The sequence below is a fragment of the Colletotrichum spaethianum genome, assembly GCF_022836535.1.
Source record: "Colletotrichum spaethianum MAFF 239500 DNA, contig04, whole genome shotgun sequence".
NCBI classification, from domain to species: domain Eukaryota; kingdom Fungi; phylum Ascomycota; class Sordariomycetes; order Glomerellales; family Glomerellaceae; genus Colletotrichum; species Colletotrichum spaethianum.
In genome coordinates, this window is record NW_026054774.1 from 101,621 (window position 1) to 123,733 (window position 22,113).

A 22,113-nucleotide genomic window follows, 5' to 3' on the forward strand; every position below is an offset into this window, starting at 1 on the left:
CCTCGTCTTGCGTAGACTTTCACTTGAAAAACGAGTGGCGATCTAACCTCGATTTCAGTGCACCCAAACACGACTTTCTCAGCACTGGAAGAGTGCCAAGGATCGACTGCCGGATATTCCTTGTCCTTCCGCCGACTTCCACCAGACTAATACATCGCCCACGAGCTTGACGCAACGCCCGCCCCCCGCCGAGCATTCAACCCCGCCAACAACACCACGGAACACGATACCAAACCAGGCGCCTAGCAGCGACTCACGACTTGACAGCGAACCACATTCTATTCTGACAAGGACAACCACGAACTGTCCGCCTACGACATCTATACAAACAGAATGTCGCATGTGGTGGTGATCGGCACGGACTTGCGGAGGGCTACCGTCAAGGTCAGCCCAGGTACCTACTTGACAGATGTTTTGCAGGAGGCCTGCAAGAAGCTCAACTTGCCGAGTGATAAGTACTTGTTGAAGTAAGCTACAACGATTGTATTACACTCATCGCTTTGCGCAATAAAGTTAACAACCCGAAAGGCACAAGCAAAAGCAGGTCGATCTGTCCGTCGTCTGGCGAGTGAGCGGCCTTACTCCGGGTGCCAAACTTGAGCTCGTCCAGAAATCCAACACACCTTCAGTCGTTTCCGTTGCACTCCAACTACCCGCACTTGAGGCAAATGCAGCACCAAACGGTCGGTTAATTGAGAAACTACCCAGCGACTTCACAATATGGAAGGTCTTGCGCCAGTTCGAGAGTGGCGTTGTTAGTCAGGGGAAGAACCTCAATCTTACAGCACGAGGAGTAGCACAAACAACAAGTGGAGGCGCGAGTGGGAGTGGCCAGATGTACTATGAGACGCCAGTGTTGAACATCATGGGCCGGGAACTGGCTACCTTTGATGACTTCCAGAAAACTCTTTCACAACTTGGATACAATTCCGGCAGCGTCTTGATCCGGTTGTCGTTCAGGAAGACGGATCAAACCTTGTTTGAGGCTATGGGCCAGATCAGTCAGTTCTTCTCCGAAGTCGAGGCGGAAGCGAAGAAGGCAGACCAGACGCCACCCGCCCTGCAGGAAACAGTAAAGCCTGGGGCTGTTGAGACGACCACTCAGCCAGCAGCTCCTGAGGATGAAGTCAAACTCTCAGTCGCAGATGCTCCAGACAACCAGCAAAGCAGTGAAACATCAGAGCAAGACCCGGCAGATCTGACCGAACCGACGGCCGAGACGATGGATGTCGATCAACCAGATGCGGCAGACCCTTTGCAGCCGGTCAGTGTCTTCCGTGCTCCGAGTGGAACGACACCTGCGGCAGCTCTCGCGGATGTACCAGAGGACGACTATGCCCCGACCATTGCCCACGCACAGCTCCACCAAGCTCGACTTCAGCAAAGCGCACAGAACAAGCGACTGCTGTCCGACAAGGAACTCGAGGCGCTGAGGCAAGCCGAAGAAGCTCGTCTCGCTGCTGTTAGTAAGGTGCCGATGAAAGTGCGATTCCCTGACAATACCTCCGCGCAATGGACATTTGGCCACGAAGCCACCGGCGCCACCCTTTACCAGGCCGTCAGATCTGTGATGGCTCACAACACCCAGGCCTTCAGGCTGGTTATACCCGGTAGCAAGGTCATTATCAAAGACGAAGATAGCCCGAAGAACCGCTTGATTCACGACTACAAGCTCACGCGTAGTGTGCTTTTGAGCTTGGTCTGGAACGACAGTGTGCCGGCGGATATCCGCAAGAAACCCTTCTTGAAAGGCAGCGTCGCCCAGAAGGCGACAGACGTCACGGTCCCTGATATCCCTAAGGGCGACGACAAGGAGGAACAGCAACCAACTGCCTCATCCTCGAAACCGGAGAAGAGGGAAGGAAGTGGCGATGGCAGTGTTGCGAAGAAGCTTCCCAAGTGGCTTAAGTTGCCTGGAAAGAAATAGACGAGATCGCCTGTTGTAAACTTTAGACCACCCGACCATTTCCATATAGAATTTGGCGAGTATGTTCATGGTTAGGAGTTTGCTGAGCAAAAGGGATATGGGGCTTGGTCTTCAATTACTTCCGCTACTAAGCATAGCATGTCACAATCACAAACATGATCAAAGTGTAGAGAATAGTTTTGGATGCGAGGCAACATTGGGTGTGCTTAAAATTTTGGTATTTGTCGTCATGAGCTGCAACTATTCCATGATGCAGCATATCAGAAACCGTAAGGGGGAGTCCGTAACAAGACAACTTTTATGACCACGCCTTTGAACCCTTATGCCCAACCCAATATTTGCCAGTACACCCGTACGTCGAAATCGATTGTTTAGTGACCGACACGGCGGGACTCGGCGATGACGCGGGTCATCTCCTCGACCTTTCTCTTGGCGCGGCCGAAGGTGCCGAGCCTCTTCTTGGCGAGCTTACGGGCACGCTTGTCCTTGGAGTTGCGGAGCAACTCAATAACGCGGCGCTCGTAAGGGGCAAGGCTGTAGTAGAGGGTGGCTGGTTAGCATTTGTTTCGAACAAAAGGTCTGGCAGTGTTCAGGCCGTAGATATTGCACATTGCCGGAGACCGAGGTCATCCTCAGACGTAATGCCAACGATCCACGAACATCGAACGGGAACAACATGCCCACCGCCACGGGTGCGAGTGTAGACTTACCCAGCAACTTCCTTGACGACGTCACGGACGAAAGAGGTGCGCTTGCTCAGGTGACCCTTGGTGCGGGAGACACGGGGCTTGACGACGCGGGAGGTGGTCTTCTATATTACCGAAATAACATCAACCGGTCAGCGTCCATCTTCTGCAATAGAAAGCGGCAAAGGTTTGCTCGCTCCCCTCGTGGAGAGGGTTATGTGTGTATGCAGAGATCCTCCACGAGGTGAGACGAAGCGGGATGAGGGTTTCCCTTTCCCTCGGGTAGCCCTTGTTCCATTGTATGTGCGTATTGATTTCCCATTCTCGCATCTTTCGATTCGAAAACTTCGTTTCGCAATGGCCGGAGGGCTTCCTTCAGGTCGGGGTCGCCAAAGTGGTAATGGTGGTTCGACATACGTGGCCGTGGTTAAGACCAACGGTGAGACCGCTGCGGACGGGCGCTTCCTTGGCCATCTTGCTCGATGTTGGGCTGCTGATGGACGGTGGGTGGTCGGGTTAGTATTGTCGTGATGGTCGGAGAGGAGAGAAAAGGCTCGATCTAAGGGAAAAAAAGTTCGGTACGGTCGATTGGCAATTTTCGGCGGTGGGTTTGTGCGGTCACGTGCTTGGGGTTAGCGAGGGGATTTGACTGGCGTAACGGGTGTTGACCAGTAGAGAGAGAGGAATCCCACCATTGGTGCTGCAGCGGCAGTGGTCCAGTGCGAGTTGGCTGGGAGGGGGACAGGCAGTTTTTGATTCTTGATGCGATGTGATTGGTTCGTCTCTTCTGCAGGACCCTTGAGTGAGAATCGGCAGCATGTTGGTTCCCCTCCAGGCAGTCGTCGTGCACCCGCAGGCTGAAGTTGGCCTGCTTCACCTACATCTCACCGACTTTCCGAACTCAAGCCCTAGCAGGTCGTGTACGCATTTAGACCGAGAAGCTATTGCTATTGCATGCTGTGTCTTGGTAACCGGGCTCAACGCATTGCATGCACCTCGTATCTGTACCTGAGCAGGATCACCTTGAGAAACAAGACCCGGACTAAGTAAAGTAGGTCCAGCATTGTTGCTTCTTCCGTAGACCGGCGCGGCCAAGTCGGGCCAGCCGCACTTGACATCAGGGTCGCCGCAGAGCCGCGCATTGATACCCTATCCGTTCAACAAGATCGGGTTTGGCTCTGCTATTCTGCTTTGCCGCTTTCTTCGTCACTCTTACGGACGACTACGGGGGCTCCCCTGGAACCCAGCTTCTAGACCAAAAAAGCCGGCCGAGTCTTTCGTCCTTGACCAACCTCCTGAAGACAGCCCCGCCCCGTCTTCCTTGAATGTCGTCCGAACAACGTCCAGAAACCATGAACAGCGGAGCGAGGTCTGCTCTATCATAGGGAGCTCAAGGGCCGGTACCAGACGGGATCAACAACCAGTAGCCCAGCGCAGGATGCCATGCTTGGAAACATGAAACACACACCATCCAATCACAGCTAACGTTTCCCCTGAAATAACGCAGCCAAAGCAACGCTGGGCGCGTTAATGCGAGCATTAACCTCTTAACTCGGTGCCCTCTTTTCTCCATATTACCAGAGGCCCGTCTTAATGACGGGCTGGTATGCTTTCTATCCCCTTTCCTCCCCCTGGAATGGAGCTAGGAGGCCCTCCTCAGCCATCCCGTTGACGCGGGCGGTCCGGTTGATTGCATCAGGATCTGCAGACGGCTGACTATTTTCTCGAAAGTTTAGCCATGACGGGCCACGTCGTTCCCACCCCTGAGGAGCCCGGTCCTGCATGGAACGGCGATGGAGATCTGGAGCTGCTAGTGCTACTGGGTCCGATCCTGTTTGTAACTGGGTCATATCAAAGGTCAAGCTTGGAAGGAACGGACTACTTAGGCGATCAGCAAGGTCCTTGACTCTGATCAACCAGTTTCTTCAGTCCTGGTCTGTTTCTTACAATCTCCTCTTCACATCTTCTCTGCACCTGGCAGTCTGCGTTTGAGACCGTATTCCCCTACCTGATTGTACCATCCACCATCACACCCAACATGAAGGCCTCCCTGCTCTTCGTCGCTGCCCCGGCCGTCCAGGCCGCAGTCTCCTACATGGCCGCAGTCCCCGAATCCCTCATGGCTAAGGTAGAATCCTCCGACTGCACCCTCCCGGACGACTTCCAGATCCAAAACTTCGCTGCTGAGTCGCCGGACGGTGGCCAGACGGTCGAGTCCCTAAACTTCAACTTCAACGACGACAGCGCAATCTTGAGCACGCCGTGCCAGCTCAACGCCTCGTCGGTTCCCGTGACGAGTGACGGCCGCACGCCGCGGTACGCCTGCGACGACGCGCGCGTGCAGTTCATCTGGCAAAACGGAACGATCACCGTGATTGAGAAGGTCTGCCCCGGTGACGACGGGTGAGTTACAAAGTCCATTTGACGCTAGGTTTTGCGCCGGTTTCTCGACTGACAGACTGAATACAGTGCCGCCGACTATGAGGCGTCAGGAACGGCCGTCGTTCCGGTGGTGTGCGACGGGGCCGCCGGGAACGGAACGGGCAACGCTGCTCGGCAAAGGCGCCGCAACAGCAGGAGGGCCGTTGCGTGTAAGTCCAACTCGGACGACATTCGCTCGAGGTTCTTCAGCATCCAGCCTGTCCCGGGCGGCGGCGAGGCGTAGACAATCTTGGGATGAACCGAGCAAGGAAACAAAAAACGAAGAAAAAAAAAACGGCACTGCGTGGATGATGAAACAAACCAATGAACATACGCTGAGACAGCCTGACCCAGTGAGGTCACGGACAAAGTCTGGGCCTGGGCAGGTTATACTTCCCCAACAATTGGGCTGTACATACTATTACTACAAAGTGCATAGGACGTATGGTGGAAACAGTCACATGGACAAAGAAGATCCAGAATAGAGTAATCGATAGACCTTGTCCCGCTCTTCGCATGAGACTCTTGAGATGAGGTTCCTCAAACAAACAGTGCCAGAAGGTCAAGACTAAGGGGGAGGGGCCGCCGGGTAACTGACAGCTTTTCGCGGGGGCAAGGACAGTCTAATCCCAATTCGGCCATTGCCCAGCAGCCACTTGACCCCTCTTCCAGGGGCTGAGCACCACTCAGAACCAACCGCTTGTCGGCAATCGTCGCTTGGCCGCGCCTCTCCGCATCTTTTTTTGTCAGTGAGGTAAGGTAGGCACTGCTCGCAGGTCCTGCATTGCCATATGACCTCACCACGCTCACCTCACGAGATCGGTCTGAGACGTCGGTATCCCGTCCTATTTTGTGACTCGACGAGACCACACGCACACGTTCCCCAACCAATCTTATTTTTGCAGGAATTTGTACAGGCGCAATCGTCATCATGCGCTCCTGGACGGTCAGGCCCTGAAAAGCCCTCTTTATCATTTACCTGATCATTCTCGTTCGACTAGCAGACCAGACCAGCCTGGCGAACCCTTCCTTCCTGACAACCATTCGTCGTCTCGCCTATATCCTACCTTCTTCCCATCCTCTCGTCCGACGGTTACATTGAGGGAAGACATCCACCCCTGCGCAATGTCTTCCAGCTTGGGCAATCGACCATAGCCTGCATTTCGCGAAATACCTACCAGCAGACTATCACGAATCCCCGACGACAGAATGTATGCACCCACGCGACTTCTCCTCTACCTGCTCCAGCTCGCGCCACTGGCTGGCCTAGCCTCAGCGACACTGCCTGGCAACACGCAGCAACCCCTGCTGCCGACCAACGATAACAAGACCGACGCACCTCCACCGATCGTTTCCGTTGAGCTTTTCCGGTCGCTCGAGCGCACGTCGCGCATCGTCGATATAACCTACTGCGTCGGCACCTCGGGGATATCGCAGCCATTCTCCTGCGTCTCGCGCTGCAAGGAGTTTCCCTCGTTTACGCTGGTTTCGACATGGAACACGGGGGTCCTGCTGAGCGACAGCTGCGGCTACATCGCTGTGGATCATGGCGTGCGCAGGCCAGGGGATGAGGATAGGTTCAATGGCGAGGTTGGGGAGAAGGCTATCATTGTCGCTTTCCGCGGAACTTACAGCATCTCCAACACCATTATCGATCTGAGCACAATACCGCAGGAATACGTGCCTTATCCCTCCCCCGATGACGGCGGCAAGTCGCCCAAAGAGCCTAAGCACGAATGCAAAGATTGCACCGTCCATATGGGCTTCCTAGCGTCGTGGCGCCAGGCGCGGAACCTGGTGGTCCCCGAAGTGAAGAAGTTGAGAGAGCGGTACCCCGACTATCCTATTCATCTTGTCGGCCACAGTCTCGGGGGCGCCGTTGCCATGCTCGCGTCCCTCGAACTAAAGGTATCAATTGGCTGGGACAACATTGTCGTTACGACTTTTGGCGAGCCCAAGGTCGGGAACCAGGGCCTCTGCGACTACGTTGACGAAGTCTTCGGATTGAAGAACGAGGAAGACGAGCATTTGTCAGAGCGGACCTACCGCCGCGTCACCCACGCTGACGACCCGGTGCCGCTGCTCCCACTTACAGAGTGGGGCTACAAGCCGCACGCCGGCGAATACCACATTGCCAAGGCGGAGCTGTCGCCGTCGCTTGAAGACGTGATAGTCTGCCGCGGCGACAGCGACGCGCACTGCATCACGAAGGGGGATGGCGGCTTCTTCGAATCTAAAGTGCAGGAATCGGCAGAGGTTGCAAGGTCGGTAAAAGAGGCTGACGAAACCAAGTGGATAAAGAGGCTGCCGGGCTTTCCGGCTCGGCTCAAACTTTGGCAGCTGCTCTTCGCCCACAGGGACTACTTCTGGAGACTCGGACTTTGTGTGCCTGGTGGCGACCCGGCGAATTGGGGGAGAGACAAGTACGGCGGGCGCGACGATGCGGTATCAGATGAGCTTTGATCGGTGCCGCGTTGCTTTTGGGGGTAAACTCTGACTCCTTTCCGAAGCGCTTGTGAAGAATTTATTGCTACAGGACCCGCGGCTCTTTATAATAAACACGAGGCAGTCTTTGGAAAGGCAGGAACGGTACGGCGTTTGGATGGGACGGCGGGCGTTTTCACTTTCTGATACCTTGGCATAGCTTAAGACTGTAACGGATTTCAAGAAAAAGCCAAAACCAAAAACCGAAAAGGGGTCCCCCACCATTGTGATGTTAACAATCTTGACTGAGTCGCGCGACAACTCCACGCAGCGTGTGCCGAAGACCAAGTCCCGAAAGGCCTCGGCAACAACAAGCACCCACATCTAGATTCGTTCGCCGGTCCTCATCACTGAGAGTTGCTAGTTGCATCTGTCTTTGCCACGCAGAATAAAACACTAGAAGCTCTAGAAAGAGGATCGAAGACTGGTCTAGATCGCTAAGAGACAACGGCGAGCAAGGGTTTCCATTTGCGTCTCCCACCTGGAGGTAAGGGGAAGAAAAGACTCAGCCCTCCACCGGTGGTTTCCCGCGCGAGGTCTCAACCAAACTCCACCGGTTCTGTGATGAGCTGGACTTCCAGTCTACATGTGGGGCCCAAGTCGACACGCCAGAACTTCCAGATGTCGTCTTGCTGGGTCTCGAGAAATCCCAGAAAGCTGCGGTTATGCAAGCTATGGCCGTGCTAGCAGGCAATATGTGGGCGCCGGGAACAGCCCGGGTGGGTGTGCCCGCAGCGTCCCAAGTCTGTCTTCCTCGCGGCTATCCGACCGCTTCCACTGTCCATGCTGGCTAGAGGACCAAGGTGGACTCGGTGAGAACTGGGTTGGCCTGTCATCCGCGTGCAAACGCATTGCCCATGCTTCCCGGTTTGGAGGTCTCCTACCAGTCGGAGATGGGAACCCGGGGTGTAAGATGAGGGGTAAACAAGAACGAGGTCTGTAAAGGAGGATGGCGCATCAGTACTGCCGAAAAGCAGGTTTATTCTCGTCGAAGCGTGTGCTTGGGGTCGAGAGAGATATTCTGAGCTGCACGGGCCCAGAGGATGCCACGCGATAAGGCGGCAGCCATGCGTGTCGCTTGTTCGACCCGACCAAATGGAGGGGAATCCCCCCATGGGCTGTGCTGGCCGTGAGTCACCAAGGCTGCGTTGATACCGAAAAGGAGGGTAGGAATGGCCCTGTTTGGGACGAATAGGGGGCCAAGAAATTGGAGATCAGAGTCAAGTAAACCAGGTGTTACTGTGACTATGGCCAGGCAGGTTGGGCCGAGTTCAGCTGACCATCATGATGGCATCTTGAGCCTTTGCCGTTTCACTCGCAGGAACTTTGCGATAATCCTACAAAGAGAGGAAGCTGGAGATGTTGGATGGCACGCTGATCGAACTAGGGATAACCCCTTGGGTTGAAACCAGTTACTCTGGGGTTAAGGCAGAGGAAACACCGCAGGTTGATGAACGATCGGATATTTTACAGACTGGGTGCCGATGGGTGGGCAAAGTAGTTTCGTGCATGACACAGCACCGCCTTGTTGACAAGCATGCATGCGAGCGGTAACGCGAGATGTAATGGGGACCACCGCAAAGCAAGGCGACTCTTCAAAGAGGGTCGTCGTGGTTGGACGACGTGTCGACTGGGATCGTGGCTTGGTCGGCCGAGTGGCTGCTAGTCCCCCACAGTGAGGCGCCGACTTCAGCATGACAGGCAGAGACCACATGGCTATCGAGACTTGGGCGACAATTGGGCAAAACCGGACCGTGATGGACGAATACAGGCAGCCGATATTGACGAACAGTGTGTCATCGTGAATCTGTTGACCTTGCCCATTCCATTTTCCAGGGCTTTCCGGTGGATTGTCGTCCAGGGGTCTTTTGATGCTCGCAATACTCTCTGTGTGTACACTACTGATGGCATCCGCCTCTTTGACTTGTCCGGCAACCAATTTCCCAAAATCACCATCCAATATATACAGTTCAGTCTGGTCGTCAGATAGACGACAATGACGGGTACCCAGAGAAAGGCGGCCTTGTGTCTCTTACAAATCCAGTCGTGGGTGATTTGAGGTGATTTGAGACCGTCAGGAATCATAATCCGAGACAAGATGGGATGGCATTTAACGAAGGATAGAAGCGCAAGTGCTCATCCTCGTGGTTTGGTATGAGATAAGCCACCAGAAGCGGGAATTCCAGGACTCAGTACAGTCCGGCCATCTAATCTGAGCGAATATTTTGGGCGTATTGCCTACCATTTCTTGGTGCCCGTTGGAATCGACGGATTGGTTATTTCACTGGCTGTCAGTAAGCCCACCACCGGCTGCCCAATGTAGCTGGGCGTCTGTGCAATGCCGACTTGTGTCGCCAAAGGTTACGCCATTGTTGTGTTGGGCAGAGCATAGGAGGTGAAGGAAGTGATTGTTACGCGATGGGAGTTGAGGTGAGGGGCGGGGATTTTCACTGATGGGCCGACCGCAGGGGGTGTCTTGAGCCAGGGCCCAGCGGACTCTATCACGCGTAGATGTGCTTGGAACGAGAGAGAAACATCAGAGTAGGAATCACGAGACAAGAAAAAAAAGGGCAGTTTTGGCCAGGGAAAGAGATACGTACATGGCGGGCGTGTCGCAAAGCAGGAGCGGGGAAACGCATGGAGAGGGTGGACCTAGCCTCGCGACGTTCAGCCAGCCAGTCAGCGGCGAGTATTTGCCATTCCAATGTTCACGACCCAGATGTCGCTGCGCCGTATGCTGTGCTGGGTGTACAGTGTGTGCCATGTGCTGAGCTGGCCGTCCTTCAACACACACACACTCACACACACACTTGAGCTCTCACATTCAACATGCCCAAGCAAATGACCTTCACCTGAGTTATCTGAGTGACATGAGTGGCCCCCTCACAGACTAAAATTGGCCAGCCCATTTCTTTTCTGCTTTAATTTCCTGGGCTGGAGAGGCAACGCTTCCAATCCCAAGACTCGCGCAGGCAGCCTCGTGACAGTTGCTCGAATGGGGAACTGATCCATCTCAGCGGGAATTGGCAGATGAGAGGGACACTGCTGGGCCGGCAAGAACGGGTTTGTTGGTTTTGATTTTGGGTAATCAGAGAAGCAGGCGCTGCGGATTACTACCTACAACGGCGGCTCTCGAAGTACCACTTCCGTACATCGTCAGCTTTCTTCTGCTGGTCGCTCGTCACTTAAGGACTAGGCCGATACATCGTGTCCCGACTCCCTGCGATGCGGAATCTTGCCTTCGATGCTCGGCAGACTAAGGCAATCTCAGGGCCGCAATCCACCCAAAGGGACCTCACCACATGCTAATGCCATTTGACCCTGGCTGACCCCGTTGAGCCCTGGTCTCTCTAGCCTCTCTCGCTCTCCCCTTTCCATACACGGGAATTCAGAAAGGAGCTTTCGCCCAGGATAGCTATTTCATGCGATCGGCGAATACACAGCAAACTCGGGAGGAAAGCAGTGAAAGGAGCAAATTGACACCCCGGCTTCTTTCCCCTGCCACTTGTCCACTGCCTATTCACTAGCCTCAACTTTCTAAGGTACCGTTCTGGTGACCTTGGGCCTAAGAGTACAGTAGAGCCCAGCCTAGTCCAGCGCCCCATTTCTCTTCCCCTCCCGCCAAATTGGAAACTGCCCATGCCCTGGATCAGTGTCCCCGAGCCCCCGAGAGCCTAACCAGCTCATTCCCATCCAATGCACTTGAGCAATTCAACCCAAGGCCCAGCACAGGCAGAAGGGGGGAGGGGGCTTGGGGAGGAAAGGAAACATAGTGGGGTTGAGGCGGCAGGTGAAGCCAGCAGCCAGCAGGCACAGGCCACGACCAGGGCAGGCACGTTACGGTACGGCGCGGTAATAAAGTAAAGTGCCATGGGGCTGTCCACCTCCCTCAGTTGCTTGCTGCTAAGGCAGGAAGTAGCGAAGCAGCGACCCCAACCGGAGGTACGGGTACGGGTAGGAGACCCAGCAGCCCAGGAGAAAGAGAGGGAAAGAGCGACTTGGGGACAGTGGACGTGGACTTGGGGACTTGGACCAACCCGATTAAATCTTCACTGACCTCGCAACTTCCCTTTGAGATTCCCCCTCCCAAAATAATTCGTCACACGTAAACACTCCCTCCGCCTTCCATCCTTCTCCCACCACACATCTTTTTCCACTCTGCAACAACAAAACAAACCCGCGTCAACTTTTCACCAACCCCCGTTGCACGCTCTACCACCATATCTATCCCTACCTTCTGTCAAATTCTCTTTTCCACCTCAACCTAGTCGCATCACCTCAATCCCGAAGTTCAACATGTCTGGCGATGTAAGTACCATTTCCCCCACGCTGCCCAATACCACCACCTCACTCCAAAACCCCTCCGTCGCCCCTCGCCCGCCTCTGCCCTGCCTGTGCCACCGCAACGAAGATGGCTATGATGCGACCGCTGAACCGCCGCCTGTATCGCGCGTCTCGCCGATTTTTTGCTTCACTTGGGGGTGCCTGAGGTCGATGGACTGTTCTCCTATTCTGTTCAAATCACTCATCTCTGCTATGTCCTGCGGAAAGAAAGCATGCTGACCTGTGCCCCTCTTCTAGCGTGAAAGGTTTGTGCCGAGCCTCCTCGTCGATGGACCACCTCCCATCAACCAGACCCTCCTCTGCCGAGGGTCTTGCGCACAGCATCATGACTGATTATTTCCCTACAGCAAGACCTTCCTCGCTCGCCTTTGCGAGCAGGCCGAGCGCTACGATGAGATGGTTGGCTACATGAAGGAGGTTGCCAAGCTGGGCGGTGAGCTGAGCGTCGATGAGCGCAACCTCCTTAGCGTTGCCTACAAGAACGTTGTCGGCACCCGCCGTGCCTCGTGGCGCATCATCTCCTCCATTGAGCAGAAGGAGGAGAGCAAGGGCTCCGACAAGCACGTTGGCACCATCCGCGAGTACCGCACCAAGATCGAGACCGAGCTTGAGCAGGTCTGCCAGGATGTCCTCGACGTCCTCGACGACAGCCTCATCCCCAACGCCCAGACCGGCGAGTCCAAGGTCTTCTACCACAAGATGTACGTTTTCTGATGCTGCCGCCTGTTGTAATCCATGTCGATCCTAGCACCGGAACTAACCGTTGCGTCCCACAATCCAGGAAGGGTGACTACCACCGCTACCTTGCCGAGTTCGCCTCTGGCGAGAAGCGCAAGGGTGCTGCCACCGCTGCCCACGAGGCCTACAAGGTACGAGAAGAAACTAAGCCTGGTGCAATCGCCCTTGAGGACACTGAGCTGACGCCGCGATTTTTAACAGAGTGCTACCGACGTCGCTCAGACTGAGCTGACCCCCACCCACCCCATCCGCCTCGGTCTGGCCCTTAACTTCTCCGTCTTCTACTATGAGATCCTGAACTCGCCCGACCGTGCTTGCCACCTTGCCAAGCAGGCCTTCGATGATGCCATTGCCGAGCTCGACTCTCTCTCCGAGGAGTCTTACCGCGACAGCACCCTCATCATGCAGCTCCTGCGTGACAACCTTACTCTCTGGACCTCGTCCGACAGCGGCGACGCTGAGGGTGCCGCTGCTGGCACCGCCGAGGCCTCTGAGGAGAAGAAGGAAGAGCCCAAGCCCGAGGAGCCCAAGGCCGCCGAGGAGACCCCTGCTGCCTCCTAAATTCCTGTCCTACCCTGATACCACTCCATCTCGGCTCAAGATAGGACTGAGATGGCTCGTCTGCTCGGCCGTTGGTATGCGCTACATGCGGACCCTCTGATGGCCGGATCTGGCCGCCACTTTAGTGGCTGATGATATCTGTGACTCGCGATAAGCGAGTCTCTTGGCGAAAGGGGGAAGATTTTGGGGGGTTTTGGACGCGGAGAAAGGAATAATGCGTGGCATGGTCTTTTTTGGTCCCTTGGATGTCCACCCCGGCCCGGAACAGTCTCGTTCCTCGGACCAGGGAGGTGTTGGAGGACCCTACTTGGCAGCTAACTACTGACTTTCCCCTTCTTCATACCCGTCCATGCCCAGAATCTTTTCTCCTTTCGTTCTCCTCGAATCCTGCTTTTTACCCCTGTGCTGGATGGTTTACGGCTGTCTCGTGTTCTCTTTTCGGTTTTCCTCATAGTGGTCCTTCAGTTGTCGCGCGTCTTCTCACGGAGAAAGAAAGTCCTTCCCCCCCAAATGCCCCCTGTCTATTCAGTCTACAAGACCAAAAAGAAAATAACAAACGTTCATCAACAACCTTGGACCAATGATTCAAGGAGCGTGCTTTGCGTGATTTTCGCAGGGTAGCATGTGACCAATGCGGTTGCAAGGCGGAATGGGACAACAAGAGCTCGCCGGGTAGTGATTGGCGGGGGAGCACATTGGAGTCTTCCAAGGTTGAATTTCGGGGGGGGTTCTTCCATCTTGAGTTTTTTACACTTTCAACCCTGACAGCACGACGTTTGCCCCAGACATTGTTGGTCAAGTGGCTAGAGAAATTAACAAATTGGTATTTCCTGCATGGCTCTGTGTGTGTGTTCAACTATGTATGTGAACCGACCCATTTCAAAAATAAAATAAACAAAACGCCGAGCACCAACCATTTCGTTTCCCATATTTCACACACGGTCTCCAACATGCGCCTCATTCCAACACCTAACCGCGAGCTATTCGCCTGCTCGCCCCGTGTATGTACGATTTCTAACGGTTCCCATGAGTCCTCGCGAGGAGCCTCGAGGCCCTCCTAAGCCGTGCCTGCTTTTCGGCGATCAGCTTCGGCACATGGCCTCGGCCCTCCGAGTCGGCCTCGTCGACAGCGCAGTCCCCGTCTGCGTCCATTTCGGCGTCAGCGGCGGGGTTGATTGCGACGTTGAGGGGGGCCGCGAGGGTCGCGCGTCGGTACATTTTGGTGGCTTCCTCGGCGCCGCGGGGCGGCATGGGCCCGCCGGTCCTGCTCCCGCTAATCTTACGGACGAGGTTGCGCATGCCGCGGAAGATTGGGTGGCTGCCGTGCTTTGCACGGAAAAGACCCGCCGGCACGTGTCCACCGGGAAGTGTCTCTGTCTGGTCGAGGTAAGCCCCTGATGGTTCCAAGCCCATTGCCGGCGGGGCTCCGAGGCGTGAGCACGTCGGGCAGTACGTCGGTTGTAAGGGGAGGATGTCGCTGCGGGGAAATGTGAAGGCATCGCCCGCCCCCGGTGAGGACGCCGAGGAGGAAGCTGATGATGATGCGGCGGAGAGGGAAATGTTTGTTGAGGAGGCAGATGCGGCCGGTGAGGACGGGGGGCATGTGCACAGGGATGCTGAAGCTGCAACCTCCTCGCGCCAGACTTGGATCCGCTGTTGCTTGTTGAGAGATGGGTTGTGAAGAGACATCTTGGCGGTGATTTTGTGGTTTTTCTCTTCTTTTTTTTTTTCTCTTTTTATGCTTTGAGGATTATGATAGGATTTGTTGTGTTGCTGGGTGTTTATAAGGGTGCGATTGTAATAAATGAAATGTGATTAGACTTTGGGAGTGGGTTTCCCGTTTTCGTGATAACTGGTTGCGATCGTTGAGTTGCAGTATTGAAATGACGGCAATGCTCTGCTGAGCCAAGCCCGAAAGTAAGAAGTGTGCTGAGACTTCGAGAAGGTCTGCGCGCCTTCTGCACAGAATGAAGCAAAATTAGGTGTTCGCCGTTGAGAACGGTTACTCCTCGGGTCCGTCCGCTTTGGAGTTCATCAAAAGGACAAAAAAGTGTAAATCGAGGGAAGGGAAAGTAGGAGGAAATAAGAAAAATAGAAGGATATTAAAGTTCGGAGCGTGTCGTCTAGGTGAGGTAGCACACGGGATCTGACTGGGGTGGTGTTATGGGCGTCTCCGTCTCTGTCTCTGCTCGGCAGATGGACTCGAATACACGGGTGAACACACGACGGAAGGGCACATGAACCAAGATGAATAGTCGGCGCCAACCCCGGATTCCGATGTCCCCTCCAACTGGATGTACGTGTGTGTGTGTGTGTTTGTGGGGGGGGGGGAGTTGATGGCGGGCAGATGACTGGATTAGGGCGGATCGAGGTGTGAAGCAGGGGATGATTGGAGTGGGCAAGAGTTTTGGGGGTTCAGGGCAACAAGAAAATAGATAAGAATACAGCAGGATGGATGAACGAGTCAAGCCTCCTTCTTGTCATCCGGTATTGGGGAGACCCGGGTGGGAGGTCTTAGCGGGAAAACGCCTTCGGGCGTATGAAACAAAAAAAAAGCTGGCGAGCCAACCACCGGAAGGGAACAAGAAAAAGAAAGGCTAGGGCCCAAGAAGAAGAAAAGAAAGAAAAAGATATCAACGGTAGAGAGAGCAGGCTTGTGACTGGCCAGCTAAAGAAGCCCAGTCGGCCCTTGTAGTTGTGGCAGGTGTTCGAGGTCAATAGGTGAAGGGCCTGGGTTCGAAGCAATGTGGTCGATGCTCGGATGGTTGCTGCGGGTCTTCAAAGGGAACACAACAGCAATAGCAACGAATAACGGTTGAAAGAAGCGACTGGTGTTTGGCCTAAGTTGTGTTGTTGCGACGAACGTCCGTCCGTCCGTCTGTCGTTCGGCCCTACAAAACTTGAATCAAGGGGCCAAGAGGTTACCGCTTGACTTGAGGGAGGATTGCAGCCGAGATTGAGAGGGAGATCGTGCAGGTGACTAGAGCACGCAACGCAGTAGCTCCGCCTGCAGGATTTCTCGACCACGCTTGGTAGGGTGTTTTGAACGTTTAGGTTGGTGAGAAGGTCAGGCCAGGCAAGATGGGACGGGAGGAAGACGAGCCGGAGGGCTGAAGGACACGGGCTCAGGCGACGCTGAACCAAAGATGGCACAGAAGGCGAGCGTTCTGGAGGCCCGGGGCGGGGGCTTTTGCTCCTGCCTCTACTGTACGTCTTTGGCCCCTCTTTCTGTCGTTTCCTTGAAAGGGACGTTGCCTGCTTCGGGCTTCGCCTGCCCCGCGATCGGCAGGCCCAGTCCAGTTGACCACTTTTCGGTGTGCCGCACTAAAGGAATGGTGTTGGGAAGGGCCAAGCCAGGAAAGCGGGCGGCCGGACTTGCAGTGTGGTCCTAATAGTAGAGAGTCCCGGGTATTCGAGTGGGACCTCCGCAAGCGGCTATTGCGGGCGGAAGTGGAGGGGGAACAATAGGCACAGGGAAGGTTGGTGCGGGCGGCGCGGCGCGTGCAATGACACTGGCAGAGTGATCTCCCCAGCCAACAAGCTCGAACACCACCACCACCATCATCATCACCCCTTGTTCGCTGTGGCGCCCGAGGGGGGGGCATGACTTGGGCTTTGGGCTAGGGCGGTGCGTGCTTGGATAGTGCCGCTGTCAGATGTCAATGCCTAGGAGCACAGGAAACGGAGGCGGGGCCAGTGCTCTACCTAGTACTGCAAGTACACTAAGAGGAAGCGGTGTGGTGTCTCAGTTGGTCAAGAGGACGATATCGTGACTCCTGCAACGGTTCGAGACGACAGAGGAGAAGAAGAAAGCGGGCGCGGTTCAGGAGAATTAAGAGTTCAGCTTTTCCTGAGACTGTCGAAATCCAGGGTCCATCCATCCGACACGCATCCTGCTCGGTGAAGCCGCTCTGTGGTGAGGTAAAGGGGTTTCTTCGAATGACGTTGTGTTGTGGACGGCTGTGGCATGCAAGCCGATTGGCGTTCTCCCCTGACTCACCCACATCGGGTCGCTTCGAGGTTGGCTTCCCCCCTCCGGCGGTGCAGGCATTGGGCTTCCTCATCCACTTGGATACGGAACCGAGGAGTGTAAGACGCCAGTCGATTCCCGGCGCACGAAAAATCTAACATTGAGCCATGATGAATGACAATGGCTTTTGCTTTTTTCTTTCTTCTGTGTCTTACTTTTCTCATCACGTCCAACCTTCCCCCGCAGTCCCTAGCAACAGCAACTCCGTCAATCTAGCCAAGTTTCTTCTCCTTGTCGGCCGTCCAAGACGTTCCGTCTGGCAAAATTGACCATATAATTTGTCAACAATGCCCGCCCACTTGTATGCTTTTTGTTTCTAAACTCTACAGAATCAATCTATCATCTCTGCGTGCTGGGAACCAGTGTCTCCCAGCTTCCCATGTCGCTGGGCCCTGCGTCACCCAACGAGTCTAATAGGTCTACTGGCTTTTTGGCCGGGATCTTCGGCTTGGGCCGTGCCTCACCAGCTCTCATCCCCGGCAGGGCGACTGCCCCGGCCATCGGGCTCTGTCTGCCGGGCTCCATGTTGAGGGTATCCGCACGCTTGGGCGGCTTGGCCGGTGTGCCAATCGGCTTTCTATGCATTCCTCTTTCCATTCCCGCGCTGAGATTGGTAAAGCCCGTCGAAGCCCGTGCCGGCAGTGGCGGCCTTTCTGTCGGATCGTCCTTGTACTGACTAGTTCCGTTGCTGCTCAAAACCGGAGATGTGGCTAGGTGGGCTGGCTTCTTCGCAACGGGTGGAGCGGGCTTGGATTTTGACTGTGAAGACAATTGCGACAACTGCGAGATTGCAGACGACGGCCGTGGAGGTGTCGGATTTTGGGATCGGTTTGAAGGGATTAATGGGGGTTGTAGAACTGCCGCGTTGGTTCCTGTCTGCCTTCTAGGTGGTGGCGGGGGCGGTGGCGTCTCTCCCCTTTGTGACTTGTCGTCTTTGATGTTGAGTCCGCCGACCTTCGATGACAAGGTCGACGGGTCAAATGGTGGTGGCAGCTTCCTTGCAATCCTATTCGAAGCCGATGAAGAAAGGTCGTTTGGTGCGTAGACATGCTCGTACGGCGATGTCGAGACGCTGGAGAAGGATGACAGCCTTGACCTCGGCACGTTGACCCAGTCTGGCTCTCCTGTTGGCGTAAAGGGATTCGGTGGTCTATTGGGATTCAGCACCGTAGCCTGTCCATCGGGGGCTTTGGGCTGCTTGATGTCAACTTTCGCCTGCTGCTTGTTCTCCAACCACCACTTTTGGCGGTCAGAGCTCGCAGGAGGCAGTCCCGGCTCAATAGCTTCGTAGCCAATTAAGTCCTCGTCATCGGTCTCCTCAGAGTCCAAGTTGGCAGTTGCGTCTCCCACTTCAGCTTTCCTTCGTTGATAGAGATCCTTGCTGATTCGGTCTCGAAGGGCTTCGTCAATAATGCTCACATTGCACTGGAAGACTGCATAAACCGGTCGATGATCCGAGAACTTGAGCGGGGCCGAGTTGTATGCCAATTGACGCAAGTTTGCTCCTTTACGTAGAATACGGTCGGTCCACGCCGGGATACGTGCCTTTTCACTATGGGAAGTCAGCCTCTGCATTAAAAACCAAGACGATGATGGTTCGTTGGACATACGATGTATCGTATTCGTCAGTTCCAAGGTCAAACTTGTACGTGGGCAGAAAGTTGATCCGGGCTTCGGAATAGAACGGGAACGCAAGTCCCGCAATCATCTGGAGGTTCAACTACCAAGTACTGTCAGTATGATGATCAGTTCGCAAAGACACTTTCTGTTCCTCACCTGGTCGTTCTCGTAAAGCGTTTCCAGGTCTCGCTTCTTGATCAAGCTTCGGGCAGCTTCAGAGCCGAGCCCAATTCTGTAGTTGAAATCACCCAGCCATACAACAGCATCTGTTCTCAGGTCAGCTCATATTCCAAACGTTGGGCTTTGGACAGTTGTTCTTCATCCTACCGTGGTCGTCAATGCTACGGTTTCGTTGGAAACGGAGCCCGTGGTGGATCGTCGCATAGTCTCTGTTCCTTTCGTCATAGTTCGAAAATCCAGCAGCCAAATGGGCTGTCACAAAACAGATATGGGTATTCGCATAGTCAAATCGTATCGCAACCGCACCCTTGTTGCCCGCCATCCCTGACAGCCCAGTCTTCTTGACACTTCCTTCGACATTCTTAATGTTGGGCAAGGCCGAGGCCTTGATGAAGATGCACAACGCAGCACCAACGAGCTGTCCGCTTCGGAGCAATACGTATCTTTCACCACCAAGTGCCTTGGCACGCTTGTTGAGACATCGTCTTACTGCAGCTTCCCATAACTGTTTTCTGGAAGGGTCGCTGTTCATGATCTGCTGCGGGCTCAACTCAACAATCTCTTGAAACCCCACGGCGACGATCTCAGGTAACACGTTACCGAGTTCTTCTGGGGCTAACCATGGAGCAAGATCGCTATCAACACCTTCAGTGCGGCCATTCAGGTTGAAAGTGCCGACCAGCCTACCACGATAAGTATCTCGGAGACAACATGACGGGGCAGTATACTTACATGGTGATGTCCTGTACGGAAGAAAATTCAGCGCTTCTCTTGGTGAGCTCGCCAGACACGTGGTCGCTGATAGGATCAAATAGAAGGACGGGAATTTGGTTGACAAGGCGTCCAAGAAGGCGGTCAATCGTCGTTTGCCGAGCCGAATCTGTGAAGTTGTTGTGATAGAGACGCTGCACCGATTTGCGCATGTCCGCGACGGCGCCAGCCAATGACATCTTACCGGAGCGTGTGAAGGATGATTTTAGGGCACCAGTGCCGGCATAGATCTTCGACAGAGCATCGCCGTTGTCCGCCCAGAGGGTCGAGTGTCTCATCCAGAAGTCCGACGTAGCATATTCGCCTCGATGACCCAGAAAAGCTTCTGTGGCCATTTGCGATATAAGGGTCTGGATCAGATTCGTCCTGTCCAAGCAATCAAGGCAATTCGTCCGGAAAACACCTTCCTGTTGGAGAACCACCACCATCCGATTTGAGCCTTGGTTATCGTTGTTGTCAGCAGCCCCGTCCACCGACTCTTCGGCCAAATAATAGGCAAATCCATCTATCGAGTTTTCGATGTATCTGCGAATCTGACGCGCCGCTTCGTAGCCTCCTGGGCCTTTTGTCTCGGCATGGAAGTCGTAGTGGGTTTCTCTCAGCAGTGCGTGGTCTTGCGATTCCTCCTCGCCGACCTGGCTTAGGGGGCAATGCTCTACCCCCAGGTGGTACAACTGACTCAGCTGGGCTTCGCCAGGCTTACCCTCGCTCAACAGGTTTACGACATGTACAGCACCATAGGCCTGCTCCAGGTCCGCGAAGTGCTTGTTGAAGGCTGGCTGCGCTCCCTCGGGTGATCTAATGACGGTGATGTTCTGCTTGCCGGGGATGAGCTCCGCCGTCTGCTCCCAGAAGAGCGGGACTGAGCCTCTGACTTGGGCGTATGAGAAGAGAGTACCGCCTGGACTCCAGTATATGGTCTCTGTCTCCACAAAGTTGGCGACATTGCCATCATCGTCAATTCCTCTGGAGTTGAAACGCGTTCCAGCTCGACGACAAGAAAGTCGGGACACAACGGTTAGGTACGAAGGTAGGCCGCTCGATCTAGTCTTCAATGGAGCGCTTGTCTGCGGGATCGCCATTGTTCGGCAAAAGCCACGGATGGCAGAGGTCAGAAACCTTGAGGAATCTAAAGCCTCCCGCTCCTGGGGCAGTAGACGGGACCGGAATTGGACCAGCGGGCTAATCATGTACGAATTCCATAGAAAGGAGTCGTCGAAGTTGTCGATGTCAAACGTGTACGAATTCACAGTTCTAAAGCGGTCAGCAACCTGCAAGTGCCTTTGGATTCCCAAACCTTACCTATCCTGCAACCTGTTTGTCAAATCAAAGTCGGTACTATAGTAAAAAGTGCCGTTGCCTAAAAGCTTCCGGAGGTCTGTACACGGATGCTCCACTTGAACTTCTCGCCCTCTGAGGTTCTGGCCATATACCGAATTGGCATCTGAAGTTTCGGAATCCAATGGGTCCAGAGAAACGACATCGTCCCACTCGCTACTGTTGAGGCAGAAGAAGGCAACGCTCGCAATCCGCTCCACGGTCTCCCCCGGTCTAAGGGTAGCGACTCTTGTGGCATGTGTCACGACGGAAAGGAACACGTCGCCCTCGACGGATATCAGACCCAATGTTCCAAAGATTGGTCGTGGAGTCAGGGGGCGGTAGTCGGCCAGCGTCTTCTTGGTGATCTGAGTAAACTCGACCATGCATTTTGATGCGGTTCCGTCACCATTTGGCCGTGATCGGGTAGATGCGAGTGAGGTAAGGGAGCCGTTTGTGCCGGTGCTGGCGGAGCTGTAGCGGAATATGAGGGCGTGGGACGATGAGACCAGGGCGATAGATCGATGGGGATAGTCGCGAATGTAAAGTCGGCTAGACTTCTCTGGTGCCGGCACCTGAGTAGGCCATGATCCGGAGCTGGCGTAGTCCATGTCGGTTGGGGGGTGTTGCTGAAGGAGTCGGAGAAGATGCGCAGTTGTCGCAGAGCATGCTTGGACAAGGGTGCTGGCCTGTGTTCATCGAAGGGGTGCCGTCGTCGCGGGGCGCAGAAGGGAGGCTCAGTGACGACTCGGGGAGGAAACAGGTCGCAGCGGGACTTTGGTTTCGTGAAGAAATATGGGATCGCGCAATGGGTAGAAGTGGTGCGAAGGTTGCGATGCGAACGTCGCGGCTGACTGAAGGGGAATTTGGGTCGCCAATCCGGAGCCCGACAATGACGTCCGTCCCGCCGGAAGGCAGGGGTTTTAGAGGCTGGGCCGCTGTATCTCTAGCACTTAGGCTCCGACTGGACAGGCAGCTCGCTTCTCGTTTCAGCCTCACGGACCACCTTTCTACCTTTGAAAAGCAGGGTAAGG

General features: G+C 54.8%; 7 protein-coding genes across 7 annotated transcripts; 4 read left to right on the forward strand and 3 right to left on the reverse strand.

Annotated features, from left to right (window-relative positions):
- Positions 1 to 333: 333 nt before the first annotated feature.
- On the forward strand, positions 334 to 1,927 carry ColSpa_02053 (tethering factor for nuclear proteasome STS1; the record flags this gene model as incomplete). The annotated part of the gene is made up of 2 exons (XM_049268265.1): positions 334 to 467; positions 529 to 1,927. The coding sequence occupies 2 exons, from the start codon at positions 334 to 336 to the stop codon at positions 1,925 to 1,927; spliced, it is 1,533 nt and encodes a 510-aa protein (XP_049124222.1).
- A 371-nt stretch (positions 1,928 to 2,298) lies between these two features.
- ColSpa_02054 (60S ribosomal protein L36) lies at positions 2,299 to 3,087 on the reverse strand (the record flags this gene model as incomplete). Its single annotated transcript, XM_049268266.1, has 3 exons — positions 2,299 to 2,461; positions 2,638 to 2,738; positions 3,031 to 3,087. 3 exons carry the CDS (start codon positions 3,085 to 3,087, stop codon positions 2,299 to 2,301), a joined length of 321 nt encoding a protein of 106 aa, XP_049124223.1.
- A 1,564-nt stretch (positions 3,088 to 4,651) lies between these two features.
- ColSpa_02055 (uncharacterized protein) lies at positions 4,652 to 5,278 on the forward strand (the record flags this gene model as incomplete). Its single annotated transcript, XM_049268267.1, has 2 exons — positions 4,652 to 5,016; positions 5,083 to 5,278. 2 exons carry the CDS (start codon positions 4,652 to 4,654, stop codon positions 5,276 to 5,278), a joined length of 561 nt encoding a protein of 186 aa, XP_049124224.1.
- Positions 5,279 to 6,243: 965 nt separating this feature from the next.
- On the forward strand, positions 6,244 to 7,497 carry ColSpa_02056 (lipase A; the record flags this gene model as incomplete). The annotated part of the gene is made up of 1 exon (XM_049268268.1): positions 6,244 to 7,497. One exon carries the CDS (start codon positions 6,244 to 6,246, stop codon positions 7,495 to 7,497), a length of 1,254 nt encoding a protein of 417 aa, XP_049124225.1.
- Positions 7,498 to 11,814: 4,317 nt separating this feature from the next.
- On the forward strand, positions 11,815 to 13,161 carry ColSpa_02057 (protein 14-3-3 family artA; the record flags this gene model as incomplete). Its single annotated transcript, XM_049268269.1, has 4 exons — positions 11,815 to 11,826; positions 12,214 to 12,563; positions 12,644 to 12,731; positions 12,802 to 13,161. The coding sequence occupies 4 exons, from the start codon at positions 11,815 to 11,817 to the stop codon at positions 13,159 to 13,161; spliced, it is 810 nt and encodes a 269-aa protein (XP_049124226.1).
- A 1,014-nt stretch (positions 13,162 to 14,175) lies between these two features.
- ColSpa_02058 (uncharacterized protein) lies at positions 14,176 to 14,850 on the reverse strand (the record flags this gene model as incomplete). Its single annotated transcript, XM_049268270.1, has 1 exon — positions 14,176 to 14,850. One exon carries the CDS (start codon positions 14,848 to 14,850, stop codon positions 14,176 to 14,178), a length of 675 nt encoding a protein of 224 aa, XP_049124227.1.
- Positions 14,851 to 17,530: 2,680 nt separating this feature from the next.
- ColSpa_02059 (inositol-1,4,5-trisphosphate 5-phosphatase 1) lies at positions 17,531 to 21,690 on the reverse strand (the record flags this gene model as incomplete). Its single annotated transcript, XM_049268271.1, has 6 exons — positions 17,531 to 18,743; positions 18,802 to 18,911; positions 18,968 to 19,077; positions 19,139 to 19,674; positions 19,724 to 21,043; positions 21,065 to 21,690. The coding sequence occupies 6 exons, from the start codon at positions 21,688 to 21,690 to the stop codon at positions 17,531 to 17,533; spliced, it is 3,915 nt and encodes a 1,304-aa protein (XP_049124228.1).
- Between the last annotated feature and the right edge of the window lie 423 nt (positions 21,691 to 22,113).